Source organism: Mesocricetus auratus, unplaced genomic scaffold (assembly GCF_017639785.1).
Source record: "Mesocricetus auratus isolate SY011 unplaced genomic scaffold, BCM_Maur_2.0 Super-Scaffold_100006, whole genome shotgun sequence".
NCBI classification, from domain to species: domain Eukaryota; kingdom Metazoa; phylum Chordata; class Mammalia; order Rodentia; family Cricetidae; genus Mesocricetus; species Mesocricetus auratus.
The window spans coordinates 74,260,141-74,275,499 of record NW_024429190.1 but is presented as its reverse complement, the minus strand read 5'-3'; the positions used below and the strand labels follow the sequence as shown (position 1 = coordinate 74,275,499).

The 15,359-nt window shown below is 47.2% G+C and overlaps 2 protein-coding genes across 7 annotated transcripts in view; one reads left to right on the top strand and one right to left on the bottom strand.

The window, feature by feature from the left end:
* Enoph1 (enolase-phosphatase 1) overlaps positions 1 to 9,054 on the bottom strand; it is a 30,430-nt gene extending 21,376 nt beyond the window's left edge. For both annotated transcript variants that reach the window (XM_040747479.1, XM_040747478.1), the window contains exon 1: positions 8,739 to 9,054. In XM_040747479.1, coding sequence (XP_040603413.1) covers positions 8,739 to 8,822 — 84 coding nt within the window. In that variant the 5' untranslated portion in view covers positions 8,823 to 9,054. The remainder of the gene's footprint in view (positions 1 to 8,738) is intronic.
* Positions 9,055 to 9,247: 193 nt separating this feature from the next.
* Positions 9,248 to 14,398, top strand: Hnrnpdl (heterogeneous nuclear ribonucleoprotein D like). 5 transcript variants are annotated; one of them, XR_001196355.3, is made up of 9 exons: positions 9,253 to 10,347; positions 11,133 to 11,301; positions 11,390 to 11,551; positions 11,836 to 11,967; positions 12,077 to 12,191; positions 12,425 to 12,595; positions 12,914 to 13,005; positions 13,357 to 13,461; positions 14,136 to 14,398. XR_001196355.3 is itself a non-coding variant. In XM_013112030.3 (8 exons), the coding sequence occupies exons 1-7, from the start codon at positions 9,902 to 9,904 to the stop codon at positions 12,982 to 12,984; spliced, it is 1,266 nt and encodes a 421-aa protein (XP_012967484.2). In that variant the 5' UTR covers positions 9,253 to 9,901; the 3' UTR covers positions 12,985 to 13,005; positions 13,357 to 14,398. The 5 variants fall into 5 exon arrangements, 4 of the variants coding, with proteins under 4 accessions (XP_021081679.2, XP_012967485.2, XP_012967484.2 ...); XM_013112030.3 differs by having other exon boundaries at positions 13,357 to 14,398; XM_005068120.4 differs by lacking the exon at positions 13,357 to 13,461 and having other exon boundaries at positions 9,255 to 10,347.
* The last annotated feature ends 961 nt before the right edge of the window (positions 14,399 to 15,359 follow it).

Sequence of the window (15,359 nt, the reverse complement as noted above, 5' to 3'; positions counted from 1 at the left end):
GCTCTAAACCAGTCCCTGGGTGCTGCGGAGAGGAGGCATTTTCTTCAGTGGGGTAGCAACCTTAAGTAAACTCAGTGGGTCACCAAGAAAGAGAAGACATGACAACGGAAGGGGGGCTGGTTAGAAGGGGCAGGGAACTAGCGAGCAGAGGGTTATAGGGAGTAAATATGGTCAAAACACTACAAGCGTATGAAACAGTCATAATGAATCCCACAATTTATCATTAATAGAGTCTAGTAAAAAGCTTTAGGAAGATATACCTTCATCTATCTTTCTTTTTAGGCCAAGGTCGTACTCTAGGCTGGCACTGCGTTCGCGCTGTCTCTGGCATGCCTGACCACCTCCCTAACTTGGTGTCTGTGGTGCTGGAAGGACAAGCTGGACTACCATACCACACTCTACTTTCTGCCATGTGTGGGTGTGCGCGTGCATGACTGTACATGCATGTGTGTATGGGGTGTGCATTCCACAGCATGTGTGTAGTGGTCAGGAGTCAGGTCTTTCCTTCACGGACCCTGGGGATGAACTCAGGTCATGAGGTTTGGCAGCAAGAGCCCTTACCTAGTGAACCATCCAGCCCAAAAACATGTAATAGAGCACAAAACTGATAGTTTAGTTTTTTAAAAAGGTCAGTCCACTTGTGACAGCAGCATGCCTGGGTAAAGACAAAGGAATGAGGAGTTTAAGACCATCCTTGGCTGCACAGGAAGCCTGAGGCCAGCCTGAGATATGTGAGACCCTGTGTCAACAACAAAATCAGATTGTAAAAGGTATTTTTTGGTTGGATGTGAAATAGACTCTCATCACATAGCCCAGGCTGGCATGAGACTCAAGAACCTCCCGCCTCCACCTGAGTGCTGGCATCATGGGCACATGCTACCACACCAGGCTTGCTGACAGTGTTTAAATAAGCTACTCACGGTAAAAACAAGTTAGAAGCCATTTATTCTGAATGAAATAGGAGAAAATAAAAGCAATGACAAGAATAGCTAGTCATACATAACTATGACTAAAGAATTTGGTAAAATCCGCCAGGCGGTGGTGGCGCACGCCTTTAATCCCAGCACTCGGGAGGCAGAGGCAGGCGGATCTCTGTGAGTTCGAGGCTGGGCTGGACCGATAGCCTCCAAAACAATACAGAGAAACCCTGTCTCGAAAAACCAAAAAAAAAAAAAAAAGAATTTGGTAAAATCCGAATTCCTACCAGGTGTGATGGTGCACACATTTAGTCCCAGTGCTTGGGAGGTAGAGGCAAGTGGCGCTTCTGAGAGTTCGAGGCCAGCCTGGTCTACATGAGTTCCAGGAATAGCCAGGGCTACACAGAGAAACTTTCTTGAAAAAACCAAAATAGAAAAAGAAAAGAAAGAAAAAAGAAAAGCATTCACTTGGCTCAAAGTAAGTAGAAGTTTACTCTAAGACAGCTCGGCGCTGCTATGAAGACAAGGGTTCTGAAGGAGGCTGCCTCAAACAGCATGGGGAGCTTCATGCAGAGAGGACAAGGAGCTCCTGTGACTTCAGAGAAAGCTACCCACCCACCCCTACAGGAACAACTTAGCTTTATCACATGTGTAAATTATAATGCTGCCCTTTTTCTCCCTTCAAAAATAGTGCTGTGGGCTGAGGGCACAGCTCGGGGTAGTAGCATGTGCTAATTTAGCATTCCCACACACAGTTTCATACCCAGCAGATGGAGGGAGGGAAGTGGGGGGTCAATCCAACCCCAGCCTCTGACCTCAGTTTATCCATTCACAATATTCACCGCACAGAGTGGCTGGAGGGTTTGTCTTGGACAAGTTACATCACTCTGGCTTGCTCCCTAAGCTCCACTAACAGAGTCACCTGACCAGTGTCTACAATATGGACACATGCCAGTGAAAGCCAACAAGTCTGTGGCAATGATCTAGGCATGCTCTATCCATCTCCTATTCTCCAGGCACTTTACTTGGTTTTTCGAGACAGGGTTTCTTCTGTGGCTTTGGAGGCTGTCCTGGAACTAGCTCTTGTAGACCAGGCTGGCCTCGAACTCACAGAGATCCGCCTGCCTCTGCCTCCCAAGTGCTGGGATTAAAGGCGTGTGCCACCAATGCCCGGCTCAGGCACTTTACTTGGATGTGACTCACTGGCAAAGGAGCTCTACTTTTACTGTGATTTTTATTTTTATGATGGGAGTTTTTTTTAAAAGTAAGGACTAATGAATGGCCTAAACTGTCCTCCAACTCATGATCTTCCTGTCTAGTCTCTAGAGTAACAGGGATGTGCCACCACACCAGGTCAGCCTCCCAAGCTTAGTGTGGACACTAACAATGGGAATCACTTTACAGAACAGTCATGACATCTTCCAGAACCTCTCAGAAGTTAGAGTACTGAAAACTAAACATCTTTCCCAAGGACAAGACCAGAAACTAAGAAGTCTGAGTTGCTGTGGTGCTCTGGGGGCCAGGAGAGCTCACACTGTCCCTCCACATCTCTGTTTCCATGAGGTGAGTGAGGCAGAACCCAAGTCATGGGCACCTTTGAAAACTGGTATCCACATTCCAAATAAATGAAGAAATGTGGCCAATGTCAATTACGTTAGGGAGGCTAACCGTAATTGAAGAAAGACAAGTTCTAATCAAGTATAATGAGTCACAATGAATGAGGGAAGGTCAGCTTTATAACCGGCTGGGAACCAGCACTCAGAAGACAGAACGTCAGACCTTTGGTGAGCTCCTGCCAGCCAGCCAGGCCCAGGTTCCTAGTTCTCCATGAGAAAGGGTCAAGAATTCACATGTATTCCAAGAGGCTTTACTGTTGGCTCAAAGTATATCCGGAACTCAATTACAAGCTTGTCAAATCCCAACACCAAGGTGAGGTCATCCAGGCCTCAGGGGCAGCTGTCTTCAAGGACAGACACCAACTCCCTGGTGTTATCATATTCCACTTGAAAATTAATAACAAAGCTTTACATCTTGCCAGAGGCTTGGGGGAGGGGGACTGATGGACCTCTGGAGACAAGAAACCAAAGCCAAGCGCTTGTTCACACTAGAGACAATGACTCTCACTGACTCTGGAGCTCGCTGTTTAGATGAGACTAACTAGCCAGCACACCCCCAGGGCCATGGTCTGTGGAGCCCCAGTGCTGGGATTCAGGAATGCCAGGATTCGGGTTTTGGTGTTGTTTTGTTTTTCACTTTTTATATGTGTTCCAGGTCAGAACTCGGGTCCCCAAGCTCATGAGATCAATACTGACTTGGTGACCAAGCCACCTCCCCAGCTCTAAGAGATTTTGAAATGAAAAGCTAAGGGGGATTTTTGATGAGGCAGTTGTCACTATAAGCATATTAACAGTAACTTTCCCTCTATGGTTTATAACCAAGTATTTAATTCTCAGAGTTAAAGTTCCAGCCCTGAGCACTGTCTTCAATAACCAGACCACCACAATCCTTTGTAAAGCAGAAGCTGGGCCAGGAGGACAGCTCAGCAGGTAAAGGTGCTTGCCCTCCACGTCTGACAACCACACGGTGGGAAGAGATAATGTACTCCCAAGTTGTCCTCTGGCCTGCATATACCCACACACATGCACAAAGTAAATAAATGTAAAAAGATATGAAGTGTCAAATCTTTTCAAAAGATTGTACAGATCACAGTCGATATCATAGGATAATTTTCTAAAATAATTGAACCACTGCAAGTCTAACTGCAGGATAGCCAAGAACTAAACTGTAATCTTGAACCACATGGTCCCCAAGCCCTTTCTAGAAATTACTCCATTACACAGATACTTAATTCTTCTCTTTGGAAAGAACGTCTCACTATGCACCCCAGGCTGGCCTAGAACTCTCAATCCTCCTGCCTCAGACTCTCCACACGCTTGGCATCATGTGAAAACAAAACAAAGCAAGTCACTGAAGTTTCCCAAGGATAAGATGCCCACATCCCAGGTGACAGCTGAGAATGAACAAAGGATGCCTATGTAAGCGCCCACACAATAAACTCCTTTCCACATTTCAGTTGGTGGCCCTGCTTTAAAAGTGGCCCTGCAGCAAGTGCCCACAAGCTGTTTAGTGCTTCTTCACAAAGGCAGCTATGGCTACCTTGTGGAGAAAACACAAATGGCTGTGCTGCAACATTCATGTGTCTCTCCACACACACACACTCTCACACACACACAGATATGCACACTCTCACACACCCACACTAAACAAATAGAAACACATAAAACAAGGTTGTGCGCTGGCTGTTGATAAAAGCAGGACCAGAGCTTTCAGGACTGAACCTTGTGGGATTTCCCTCTGGGGCAATGATTCAGTACTCACTAATACCATCACAACTGTTCTTACATGCAACCAAAGAAAAAGCATGAAATAGTGAGCATTTTATCAAATGAGAGAATGTTCCCCAGGTTCAGAAGGGATAGCTGGTTTCCCAAGTAAGGTAACCACAAAAGCTGCTGACTGGGGCTAACTTGTATTCTCAGGCTGAAAACAACGCATTAAAAAAAATGCTCATTACATCCCCACAGACAAAAAAGACCAAGTGGTTGTTCCATAGTATGTGTGCACCCTAACAGTCACAAAAGAGGATAGTAGGATAAAACAAAACAACTCATTAATGAGAACAATTATCAGTTCGTTCAGTTACATTACTCTTTTTAAACTTATTATCACAGAAATAGGAGGGTAGATTTTATTTTGACAATACCAGCAATCTGTCTGCTGTTCCACTCAGCGAGGGTGTTGGGTTCCCAAGGCCTATCTCGGTTCTCCAGTGTCTCTTAAAGTATGAATGGCTCAGTGTGAGGTCAAAATAACCCACTACAGGGCCAGGATCACCCAAACCTCCCGGCGACTTCTCTTCTGGTGTCAAGGAGAAAAGAAGGGGTTTCTTTCAACCTTAAATAACTGGCTACACTTGTCTGACTTAAAAAACAGAAAATGAGGCTGGGTGTAGTTGCTCACACCTTTATCCAAGCACTGGAGAGGTGACAGAGGCAAGCCAGGCTCTGAGCTTGAGGCCAGCCCAGTTTTCATACAGAGTCTAAGGACAGCCAGGAGTACATAGAGACCCTGCCTCAAAACAAAACAAAACTACCAAAAGAAAAAAAAAAAATAGGAAGGAAGGAATGGAGGGAGGGAGGGAAGAAAATAATTCTTTCCAAAGAATACTGACAAACGTCAAGAGCAATTCTGGACAATATTATACTTCCCCAGTACACACTAACCATAGAATCAAATATGCCAATAAAATACACCTCTACTCATTCTGACCCAAGGGTTCCCATCATCAGACAGCAGGATAAGCTGAATATTTTTACCATGTACTTTTATGGTATCTCATAGTGAACAAGGTGTTCTCGTATCAACTGTTTCCACTTAACAAGCAAAAAAGACTGGATGGGGTCAGGAACGCTTGTTGCTCTGGCAGACGGCCCAGCATCCACAACCGCTCGTAACCCAGGTCCAGGTCTCACACCTTCCTGGGGCCTGTGCACATGGTCCACATATATACTCACACACATAAAATTCATAAACTTTTGGAGCTGGGATAAAACACTTTGACAACTGTTAGGCGCAGTAACAGAAATAATAAGAGTGGCTTTTTTTAAAAGAGGGCCTCAGACATGTCTCAGGTTTGCTCTGTAGCCAAGGGTGACCTTGAAATTCTGATTCTCCCACGTCTACCTCCTGGGATCACAGACCTTTGACACCACATCTAGTGTGGTGGTTTGAAAGAAAATGGTCCTGAAGGAATGACAACATTAGGGGGTGTGTACTTCTTGGGGTGGGTGAGATCTTGAATGAAGTACGTCACTGGGGGCAGGCTGAGGTCTCTTTTCTCAAGCTTCCCTCGGTGTGACAGTCAGCCAACTTCCTTTGCGGTAAGATATAGGACTCTTGGCTACCCCAGCACATCTGCCTGCAAGCTGTCACGTTCCAAGCCATGATGACAATGGGCTGAACCTCTGAAACTGTAAGGCAACCCCCTCAATTAAATGTTTCCCTGTATAAGAGTTGCCCTGGTCACGGCGTCTCTCCACAGCAACAGAAGCCCTAAGACACCTGGTGCTATGGTTGGTTTTATGCCGTGCTGGAGGTCTATGCTAGGTAAGCCCCTACCAACTGAGCCACCCCACTCTTGGCTGCAAGAGTAAGAGGTTTTGATCATGACTATTTGGGTCCAAATCTCAGGCATTTAAATCACACACCTTTTGGAGCCTTATTAAATTCAGATAGTGCACACATCTTTGTAATTTTGGAGACGAGTTCAGTATCTCATAAGAACACTCAAAGTCACATGCCTACTTGACCATCAGTGCTTCAGTAGGACACCTTTAAACTCCCATCCATGCTGAAAAGCTGCAGGCGGGTATGACGCGGTCCTTCTCTCCCTTCAGATGCCCTAAACATGTCTTCCTCAGGAGGCGCCGCCCCTCCCAAGGACTCAAACAGCACATGTGCACACAAGCATGCAAAGGCTACACAGGAACGTTCAATGGCTCCGAGGACTCACACCACGCATGCACACGAGTGTGCAGCCGCCCTGAGGAGGCATGACCAAAGGAAGCTAGCTAAATTTGTTCAGACAGCAGCTCTCAAGTGTGTCTGATGGAACGTGTCTGCATAATTACCATAAACACCCACAGAACTCTAGTTCTCCTGAATGTAACTCATTCTTTTAAACATGTGTTTAGAAATAATGACTTTGATAAATTCATGTGTCATAGTAAAACAATAGCAGACCCAAGAAACTATATTTACTTTTTAAACTTTGTTTTTTCATACAATCTCTGTCTTCCTCTCTCCCTCTCTTCTGTCCTCCCTTCCACGCTCTCCGCTCCCCTTCCGGTCTCTCTCAGTAGCTGTCCTGGAACTTGCTATTTAGAACAGGCTGGCCTCAAATCTACAGAGATCCATCTCTGCTTCTGTCATGCCCTAACGCTGAGAATAAAGGTGTGTGTCACCATGCCTGGCCCTTGACTTCTTTTTATTTTGTGTGTACTGTTTTACCTGCGTGGAGTCTGAGCACCGCTTGTGCGCCTGATGGCACCGGAAACCACAACAGGGAATCTGAACCCCTGGAACTTGAGTTAGACAGATGTGAGGCACCACGTGGGTGCTGGGAATGGAGCATGGTCTTCTAGAAAAGTAGACAGTGCTCTTAACGGCTGAGCCATCCCTCCAGGCCCTCTAATTAGCTGGTTTTGAGATGAGGTCACACTGTGTTGCCCTGGCTGACTTCAAACCAGCAATCCTTCTGCCTCACCTCCCAAGCAGCACCACACCTGAGTGATAAAAGTGATCCTTTAGTGGAGATTCCCCAGTCATTATGCGGTAGCCAGCCTTGAATGTGCATATGTACTCTGATCACTTAGGCCACTAGAGCATTCTTATTACAAGGCTTCAGAATAAGTAAGACTGCCCAAGAATTAAGAAGTGGCTCATCTAATGGAAGGCAGGGAGGAAAAATGGGGGAGAAGTTTTAGTCTTTGCTTCTAAACTGACTTGTATGACCTATCTTATTCAACAAATCAACTTCCCAAAAATGGTGCAAATCTATTGCCATATCATGACCTCTGTGGTCATTACCCCTGGTACCCTCCCCAGTGGACAACAGAGAATAGAGCTAGTGAACTATAACCCCCCCCACACACACACACACAAAGCAGTTAGTTATATAACAAGAAAAGGGACACAATCATCAGCATTTAAGAGGTCTTGAAATTTTCCACTGGTCTCTATTGTAATTACAATGTTGGGGAACTGTCCAACTAGTCCTTTTCAGGACCTCTATTTAGTGTCCAAAGTACCATAATTCTTCGGTGGGGCAGGGGAGTAAATAATCACCAGTAAATTTCAGCCCTGGAGACAAGATTGCTGGGAGTCTGAGGCCAACCTGGGTTATATAGTGAGGGAGTGATCCTGTCTTAAGAAAACAAATAAAAACAAAAACAAAGTAGCTATTGTATTTGGAGATCTAAAATTGTGTACAAATATTATGATCTACACCTAGAAAATCGTGTAATTGCATAACGTAAACATTCAAAATATAACTTAAAACAGGCTGCAAAATTCACTGGATGGTGGGTCTTCCAACTTTTTTTCCTATTCTATCTCAACTATTCTACATAAATATCTGCAGTCAATACTGATGATTGAGTACATGGAAGTGCCTGTGAAACAGACACTTTAGCTTCAAGATCTCGTGATTTTCTAAGGAAAATGAATGGAATTTAGATGTGTTCTGGTAGGCAAGTGAAATAAGTACGCATATGGCTCAGCCACTTGCCAGCACCAGTGCGAAAACCAGTTGTGACTGCCCAAGGTACCAGAGCCCCTTCAAAACTCCTTTCACTTCTGCCTTTTGCATTGGGAAGACCTCAAGGCCACCACCTCTCCAGGTCACAGCCCAACACATGGTGGACGCTCATGCTCCAGGACACAGGGTACACACCTACCCGCCAGGCCGTGGGGGCTCCTGTCACCTCACCTCCTCCCAGCTGACCTGCCCTCCCCACCCGGGCCTTTGCTGAGACCATCTCCACGTCTCCATCCTTCTCTACCTAACCAAACGCAAGGACAGGGGAGGGAGAAGATGGTGGCGGGAGGAAAAGCACCCCGCCGCCTCGCTCTTCCCCATTCCAGAGACGCTAAACCACACCACCACTCCTCGAGCCCGCAGGCAAAATCCGCAACACTTAATATTTCTTTTTCAGACGCTTTTAGGCACAAATAACTTCCCCTCTCCCTTCCGCCCCTCACCTTCACGAAAGCAATCGGGGTTGTGGTACCTTCGATATCTAACAGGATAACTGTGACTTCGGCGGGCACCGAAACCACGACCATTTCCCTGCCGGATGCTACCACGGGCTCGGCCACGCTGGTAAAGAGGACAACACAGCCTGCGCCCCCAGGACGCCTCGGGCTGCCAAAGCCCAACAACAATCTGAGAGCAGGCAGCAGCGAGCGACCAGAGGGGCGGACACAGGCCGGCCCCGGGGACCCTCGACTGCAGAGGAAGCCGCCCAAGATGCTGCACCCAAAGAGCAGGCGAGCGGCGCAGGCCCAGACCACGTGGGCAGCCAGAGGGGGCGGTGCTCCGGGTTCCGGGGAGGGCGGGGAAAGCGGGGCGCGCGCTCCTATTGGCCACCGGCGAGCCGCGAACGCGATCCGTCAAAATGGGCCTCGCGTGGGCGGGAACAAAGAAGCGAACACCCGAGCCCGGAGCTCGGAGCGCGGGCGCCAGCCCTCCGCAGCCTGGAGGAGGGAGCCAGCGCCGGCGGCCCGGGGCTCGTGCAGACGGGAGCCCCTTGAGTGGTGCGCCGGGGACGTGAGTGCCCCTTGCCTTCTCCGGCACCCGACCCCTTCCCCGCCCACCTCGTGCGCTTTGGCTCGGCTTCAGTCCTCCGAGCAGGCCCCGCCCTCCGCCGCGGCCTCAGCCCGCCTGGGAGGCCGGCCGCACGGACCCAGGTGCGGCCATCCTGCAGCCGGGGTCCCCGAACCGACACCGGCCCGAGGCGACGGCGGGAAAAGCCCCCGTCCCCGCCAGAATAGAGAGGGTCATCGCGCGTCCGCATTCGGGTTCGGCTGGCTTCAGCCCGCGCAAGGACAGAACACGCGTGCGCCCCGCGAGCTTGCGGGCGCGCTGCAACTTCAGCAAGCAGCCCCGGGTGCACGCCGCCGCCTTCTTCCCGGTGCTGCCAGGCGGTCATAGCCGCCGGAGCTCCGCACTGGGGGACTGAGGGCGCAGGGAGTGGGCCGGACTGGACGCGGCGACACAAAAGGCTCCCCAGGCAGGAGGGACCGTGGCCCTGCGACGGCGCCGCCGCCCGGGATTGCCTGCGCTTCGGCCCTGCGCGTCTGACTTCTCCTGCTCTCTCAGGCCGACCCCCAGCGCGACCTCGCTCCTCGCCCGGAGCACCGCGATGGAGGTCCCGCCCCGGCTTTCCCATGTGCAGCCGCAGCCGCCGCCATTGTTCCCCTCCGCTCCCGCTACTCTAGCCTCCCGCAGCCTCTCCCATTGGCGGCCGCGGGCTCCCCGGCAGCTCGCCCCGCTCCTCCCATCGCTTGCTTCCAGCGCCTCCCGGCAGGGGGCGCGCCGGACCCCGCGCCACGTCACCGCCCAGCAGCCCTCCCGATTGGCGGGCGGGGCGGCTATAAAGGGAGGGCGCAGGCGGCGGCCGGATCTCTTCCGCCGCCATTTTAAATCCGGCTCCATACAACGCTCCGCCGCCGCCGGGACCCGCACTGCGCGCCAGCACCCCCTCGCCGACGGCTCCGCCAGCATGGAGGACGTGAACGAGTACAGCAACATAGAGGAGTTCGCAGAGGGATCCAAGATCAACGCGAGCAAGAACCAGCAGGATGACGGGTACCGCACGCTCCGCTCCTCCCCTCCCCCAGAGCCCCGCGCCCGCCCCGCGCCCCCTCCGGAGCTGCGCGCGCTGCCCCCACTCTTTCCCCGAGTCGATTCTCCGCGTGCCCGCTGGACCCCAGTAGCTTCCCCACTAGTGGAAAGTAAGATGGGGGGGTGGCTCGAGAGGCCCGACGCGGGTGGGGGAAGGGAGGAAGGGTTGGGGAGAGGAGGGCGGCGCCGTCGGTGTCCCGAGTGCGCAGGCGCTGCGGGGGGGGAGGGGCCGGGCACGGGGCGCCGCAGGCAGCTGCCGCCGCCTCCTCATTGTGTGTGGGTGCGTGTTGGCGGTGGTGGTGTTGGCTGGGGCGACTTTTCCGGGGGAAGTTTGGGAAACTTGGTTTGGGCACCAGTAGCCGACTGGTACCAAGAGTTCTGTAGGTAGCTACGAGTTGACTTGACAGCTGTGGGTGAAAGTTCACCTAAGTTGAGGGGGAGGAGGGATTCGGTGTACAAGTTGTGCTTTTTTTGCAAACCAAAATGATCGGAGCATAACCTCTACTGGACTTCGTTGGCCTTTTATAAAGTTTTGTGTTTGCACAGTAGACGGCAACCTGTCTGCTGCTTTGTTTGAGCCAGTGATCTTGAGGTTTCTGTGGTCCGTTAGTGTTTGTAATCAGAACGGATTGCGTGCACTTAGTGGATGAGTTGGCCTGCACTTACTGTATTGTTTAATTACAGGGTTGAAGTAATCACTAAGTTACTGTTAAAAGTCTTATTTTTTCTTTAAATAACTTTATTTCTAGTAAAATGTTTATTGGAGGCTTGTCCTGGGATACAAGCAAGAAAGATCTGACTGAGTATTTGTCTCGATTTGGGGAAGTTGTAGACTGCACAATTAAAACAGATCCAGTCACTGGAAGATCAAGAGGATTTGGATTTGTGCTTTTCAAAGATGCTGCTAGTGTGGATAAGGTAGGGCTGTGTTTTGCACTGTGCCTTTTGTGTTGCTTGTAAATTGCTCTAGGCTTCTAAGCTCCTGTCAAACTAACTTGTCTTCTAGGTTTTGGAACTGAAGGAACACAAACTGGATGGCAAATTGATAGACCCCAAAAGAGCCAAAGCTTTAAAGGGGAAAGAACCTCCTAAAAAGGTTTTTGTGGGTGGATTAAGTCCAGACACTTCAGAAGAGCAAATTAAGGAATACTTTGGAGCCTTTGGAGAGGTGGGCTGTGTTTGTACGCGTGTGTTCTTGAAATGCTCGTTTGGTCAAGTTTGCTGAGGGTTCATTAGTACTTAATTGGTGCTTTCTGTGCCTTGGTGGGAAATCTAGCTAAAGCTCAAAGGCTTAAAGTGGTGTGAGTTTTACCAGCTGGTGGTCTCTCTGGGGTAGAGAGTGCTGTCAGAGAATATAGCTGACTTTTTCGACAGTAGTGGTCTGTAGAGAGAGTGTGTCTGTACACTGCACTAATGGGTGGTTTTGTTTGTTTTGAATGCACCTGGTTGCAGATAGAGAATATTGAGCTCCCCATGGATACAAAAACAAATGAAAGAAGAGGATTCTGTTTTATCACATACACAGATGAAGAGCCAGTAAAGAAATTGTTAGAAAGCAGATACCATCAAATAGGCTCTGGGAAGGTAAATAGATTGAATTCCATTAAGACGAGTGTGTATGTGAAAACCTGCTTGAAAAGAAAGCCGCTTTTGTGTTCAGAGCTTAGAGCGTGCAAAACTTGTGTTTTTTTAGTGTGAAATCAAAGTTGCACAACCCAAAGAGGTATACAGGCAGCAGCAGCAGCAACAAAAGGGTGGACGAGGCGGAGCGGCTGGTGGACGCAGCGGAGCTAGGGGGCGTGGAAGAGGTGAGGCTTCGTGGGGGACACCGGCTTTTAAACTGAAGCAGTGAGCTGCTAGGTAAAATGGCCATAGGAAACACAGCTAGGTGGAAACTTAATGACCCCACATGGTAAAGGCTGGTTTGTGGGGAGGTTTTGTTTTTTAGTGAGTGCAGTGTAGGGGACGAGAATGCATCATTTTGTGTTAGGATTGGGAGGGTCCAAAGTGGTTTCCTAACAATCATTGTGCATTGTTTCAGGTCAGGGCCAAAACTGGAACCAAGGATTTAATAACTATTATGATCAAGGATATGGAAATTATAATAGTGCCTATGGTGGTGATCAAAACTATAGTGGCTATGGCGGATATGATTATACTGGGTATAACTATGGGAACTATGGATATGGACAGGGATATGCAGACTACAGCGGTAAGAATACTTAACTTAATTTTATAAACCAGTGGTATTAAATTCAGTTTTGAAGTACTTTCCCATTCTGAAGTTGTATGTGTGTATGACTTTCCTATTGAGATGTTTGGAGTTGAGTAGTTACTGTATAGTCATAGGAAAGTAACAGACAGTGATTGTTATTTTAAAGTACAATTTACAACTCTTGGCTGTTAAGATGGCTTGATGTTTTAATGTTCAGCATGCATAGTTTTACACACAGGTTTTTTTATGTTTAAGAAGGCTTTTTTTTTTAAAACAGGAAACTTTCTTAGTAACACTTGTATCCTTTCAAACTAGGTCAGCAGAGCACTTATGGCAAGGCATCCCGAGGGGGTGGCAATCACCAGAACAATTACCAGCCCTACTAAGGAGGCCATGGGAGAAAGCAGGTGTGTGAGCTCACGAGAAAACATTGGCAATGTCTGATTTCATTTAAAGATCAATAGACAAATGGAAAATACAATGAGCAAAATACTGTGTAGTCTTTACTAAATTGTTAATTTCTAATTGCTTTATGAGCTATTTTGCCTAAAGTGTCTATAGATCTTTAACTTTAAAGTCTTACCTCACCTTTTTTAGAATTACAGAAAAACTTAAGAGTTTTTCTGTTTGCTTTGTGTACCAGGAGGTTTAAACTTTTTTAGAACTATACCAGGTAAAGTACTGAAATGGGTACAACTTAAGGAAAACAAGAATGTTGTCTTCTAACTCTGACATTATACCTTGTTTGTACCCGCCAGCGGGAACTTCATTGCAGGCCGTGTGTCACCCTGACCACGTCTATCTCTGGGGGTCGCACGTTGCGGGCAGAGCGCAAGGCATACACCAGAAAACGCTGTCCTGTGGTATGGTCTCTTCCAACTTCATGTACCAGCGTAAAGATTAAAGTGGAAAACTTCAGACTTTGGCTTCTTTTTAATCTTTTTGGAGATTAAGTGTCTAAACTTAACTTAAATGGTTTTTTGCAGGAGTTAAAGTACATAAATGCCTTTTTACAGCTTAATCATTTTGGTCTTCTGTTTAGTGTTGTATTTCAATTGTGGAGCCTCATTTTAAGTGTCCATTCTTTAAGATTTAATGCTTGCTTTTTCTTTTTATAGCTAATAGTGAAATCTACAAACCAAAACAAGAACTTTTAAATCTGGGATATAAGTTAAAGATCATATGCACAAAGCAATTCGTTGTCATTTTGATAATAATAGACCTGCCTGAAATTTGTGTTGCTGATAACATTCTATTTGGCTTACTAGATATGCTTCTAGTTGGCCTTCATCTGCTAGGCTTGTAACTGTGGGAAGATTGCATTCCTATGTTCTAAAGTAAATCCACTTAATATCATTTGGGAACTCCACAGTGAGTTTTTCAAATACTCAAACTATACTTTGTCACTGAATATGCATGTGATCTTTAATTATTGAAGAAAAGAATAAAGTGAGGACTTAAAACAATTCATGAAAATGGACCTTTGCAAGCTTGTGAGGATTGCACACATCTAACAGTTGTTTTGTTTTTGTTTTAGGGGGTGTAAAGAAAACCATCTTACAGGACAGACATTGAAGATTGCTTGATCTTCTGTTGACCTAAGATGATTATTTTGTAAAAGACTTTCTAGTGTACATGACACAACTGTGTCCAACTGTATATAGCTGCCAATTAGTTTCTTTGTTTTTACTTTGTCCTTTGCTATCTGTGTATTGACTCAATGTGGATTTGTGTTTATACAAATTTTTATTTGTATGATTCATGTTAAACCTCAAATAAATGCTTCCTTATGTGATTGTTTTTCTGCGTCAGGTACTACATAGTTCTGTGGAAATGTAATTTATAAAGGAGCAATAATTAAGGCACAGCTTGCTTTGTAGGGGGTATTGGTCCACAGGAAGAAGCTAAACTGGTCCTGGTGTCTGTCCCCTTGTTCCTGGTCTCTTTGCTACATGATGTTCATTCCACAACTTTTGAATGTTTCCCCGTGGTATCTGGAGACTGACACTACAGTCTGTTGTGATTGGTGAAGCTTTCTAGTGTGAGCTGTACTTTCAGACTTCCTAAGGAAAGCATCTTGCTGGAGTAGGACTGCCTCGCTGACATTTTGCTAGTTGCGCATAAATGAAGCCCTAGTTTCTATTCCCATCACCACAGAAAATGGAAAGCCTATTGGGAGCACGAAGTTGTTAAATAACTTTGCTTTGTACCTCTCTGACAAACCATGTGTAATTTACAGATGGCTTTGACTTTAAGAGTTGATGACTTGTCTGCTAGAAAAAGCTTTAGCTGATCACCATGCTGTTGAGTTTTTAGTACTATAGATAAATGCAAGGGAAGAATGCTATCAAACTCAGTAACATGGGATTATCCTGAAGTTTGGATGCAGTGGGGTGAGATTTAGGGAAGTTAGCTCTGGTGCGTCCATCCCACCATAGTGCGTGAGCTGAGTAGCTATAAGCAGTTCTCTATTGAGGCAGAGGAAGTGGGAAGTGGGAAAATAAATGGTCTATCTTTTGGGGCATTAAAAGCTTTTCTAGGATTGTAAAGTAGTACAACCTTTGAGTTTTCCATCAAATGCTTAGACTTAGAAAAGGGGTTTCTGTGGTTCCACAGATGCTTCTAGGTTTGGGATACCTTCAAGTTTAGAGTGCTTGGTCTTAGAAGACCAATGTGAGTTTTTTATACTGATTCGATAATATTTGTACTTGCTAGGCTATTAAGTTGCAATGCATTGGCCTCATTTTACTATGGCCAAGTG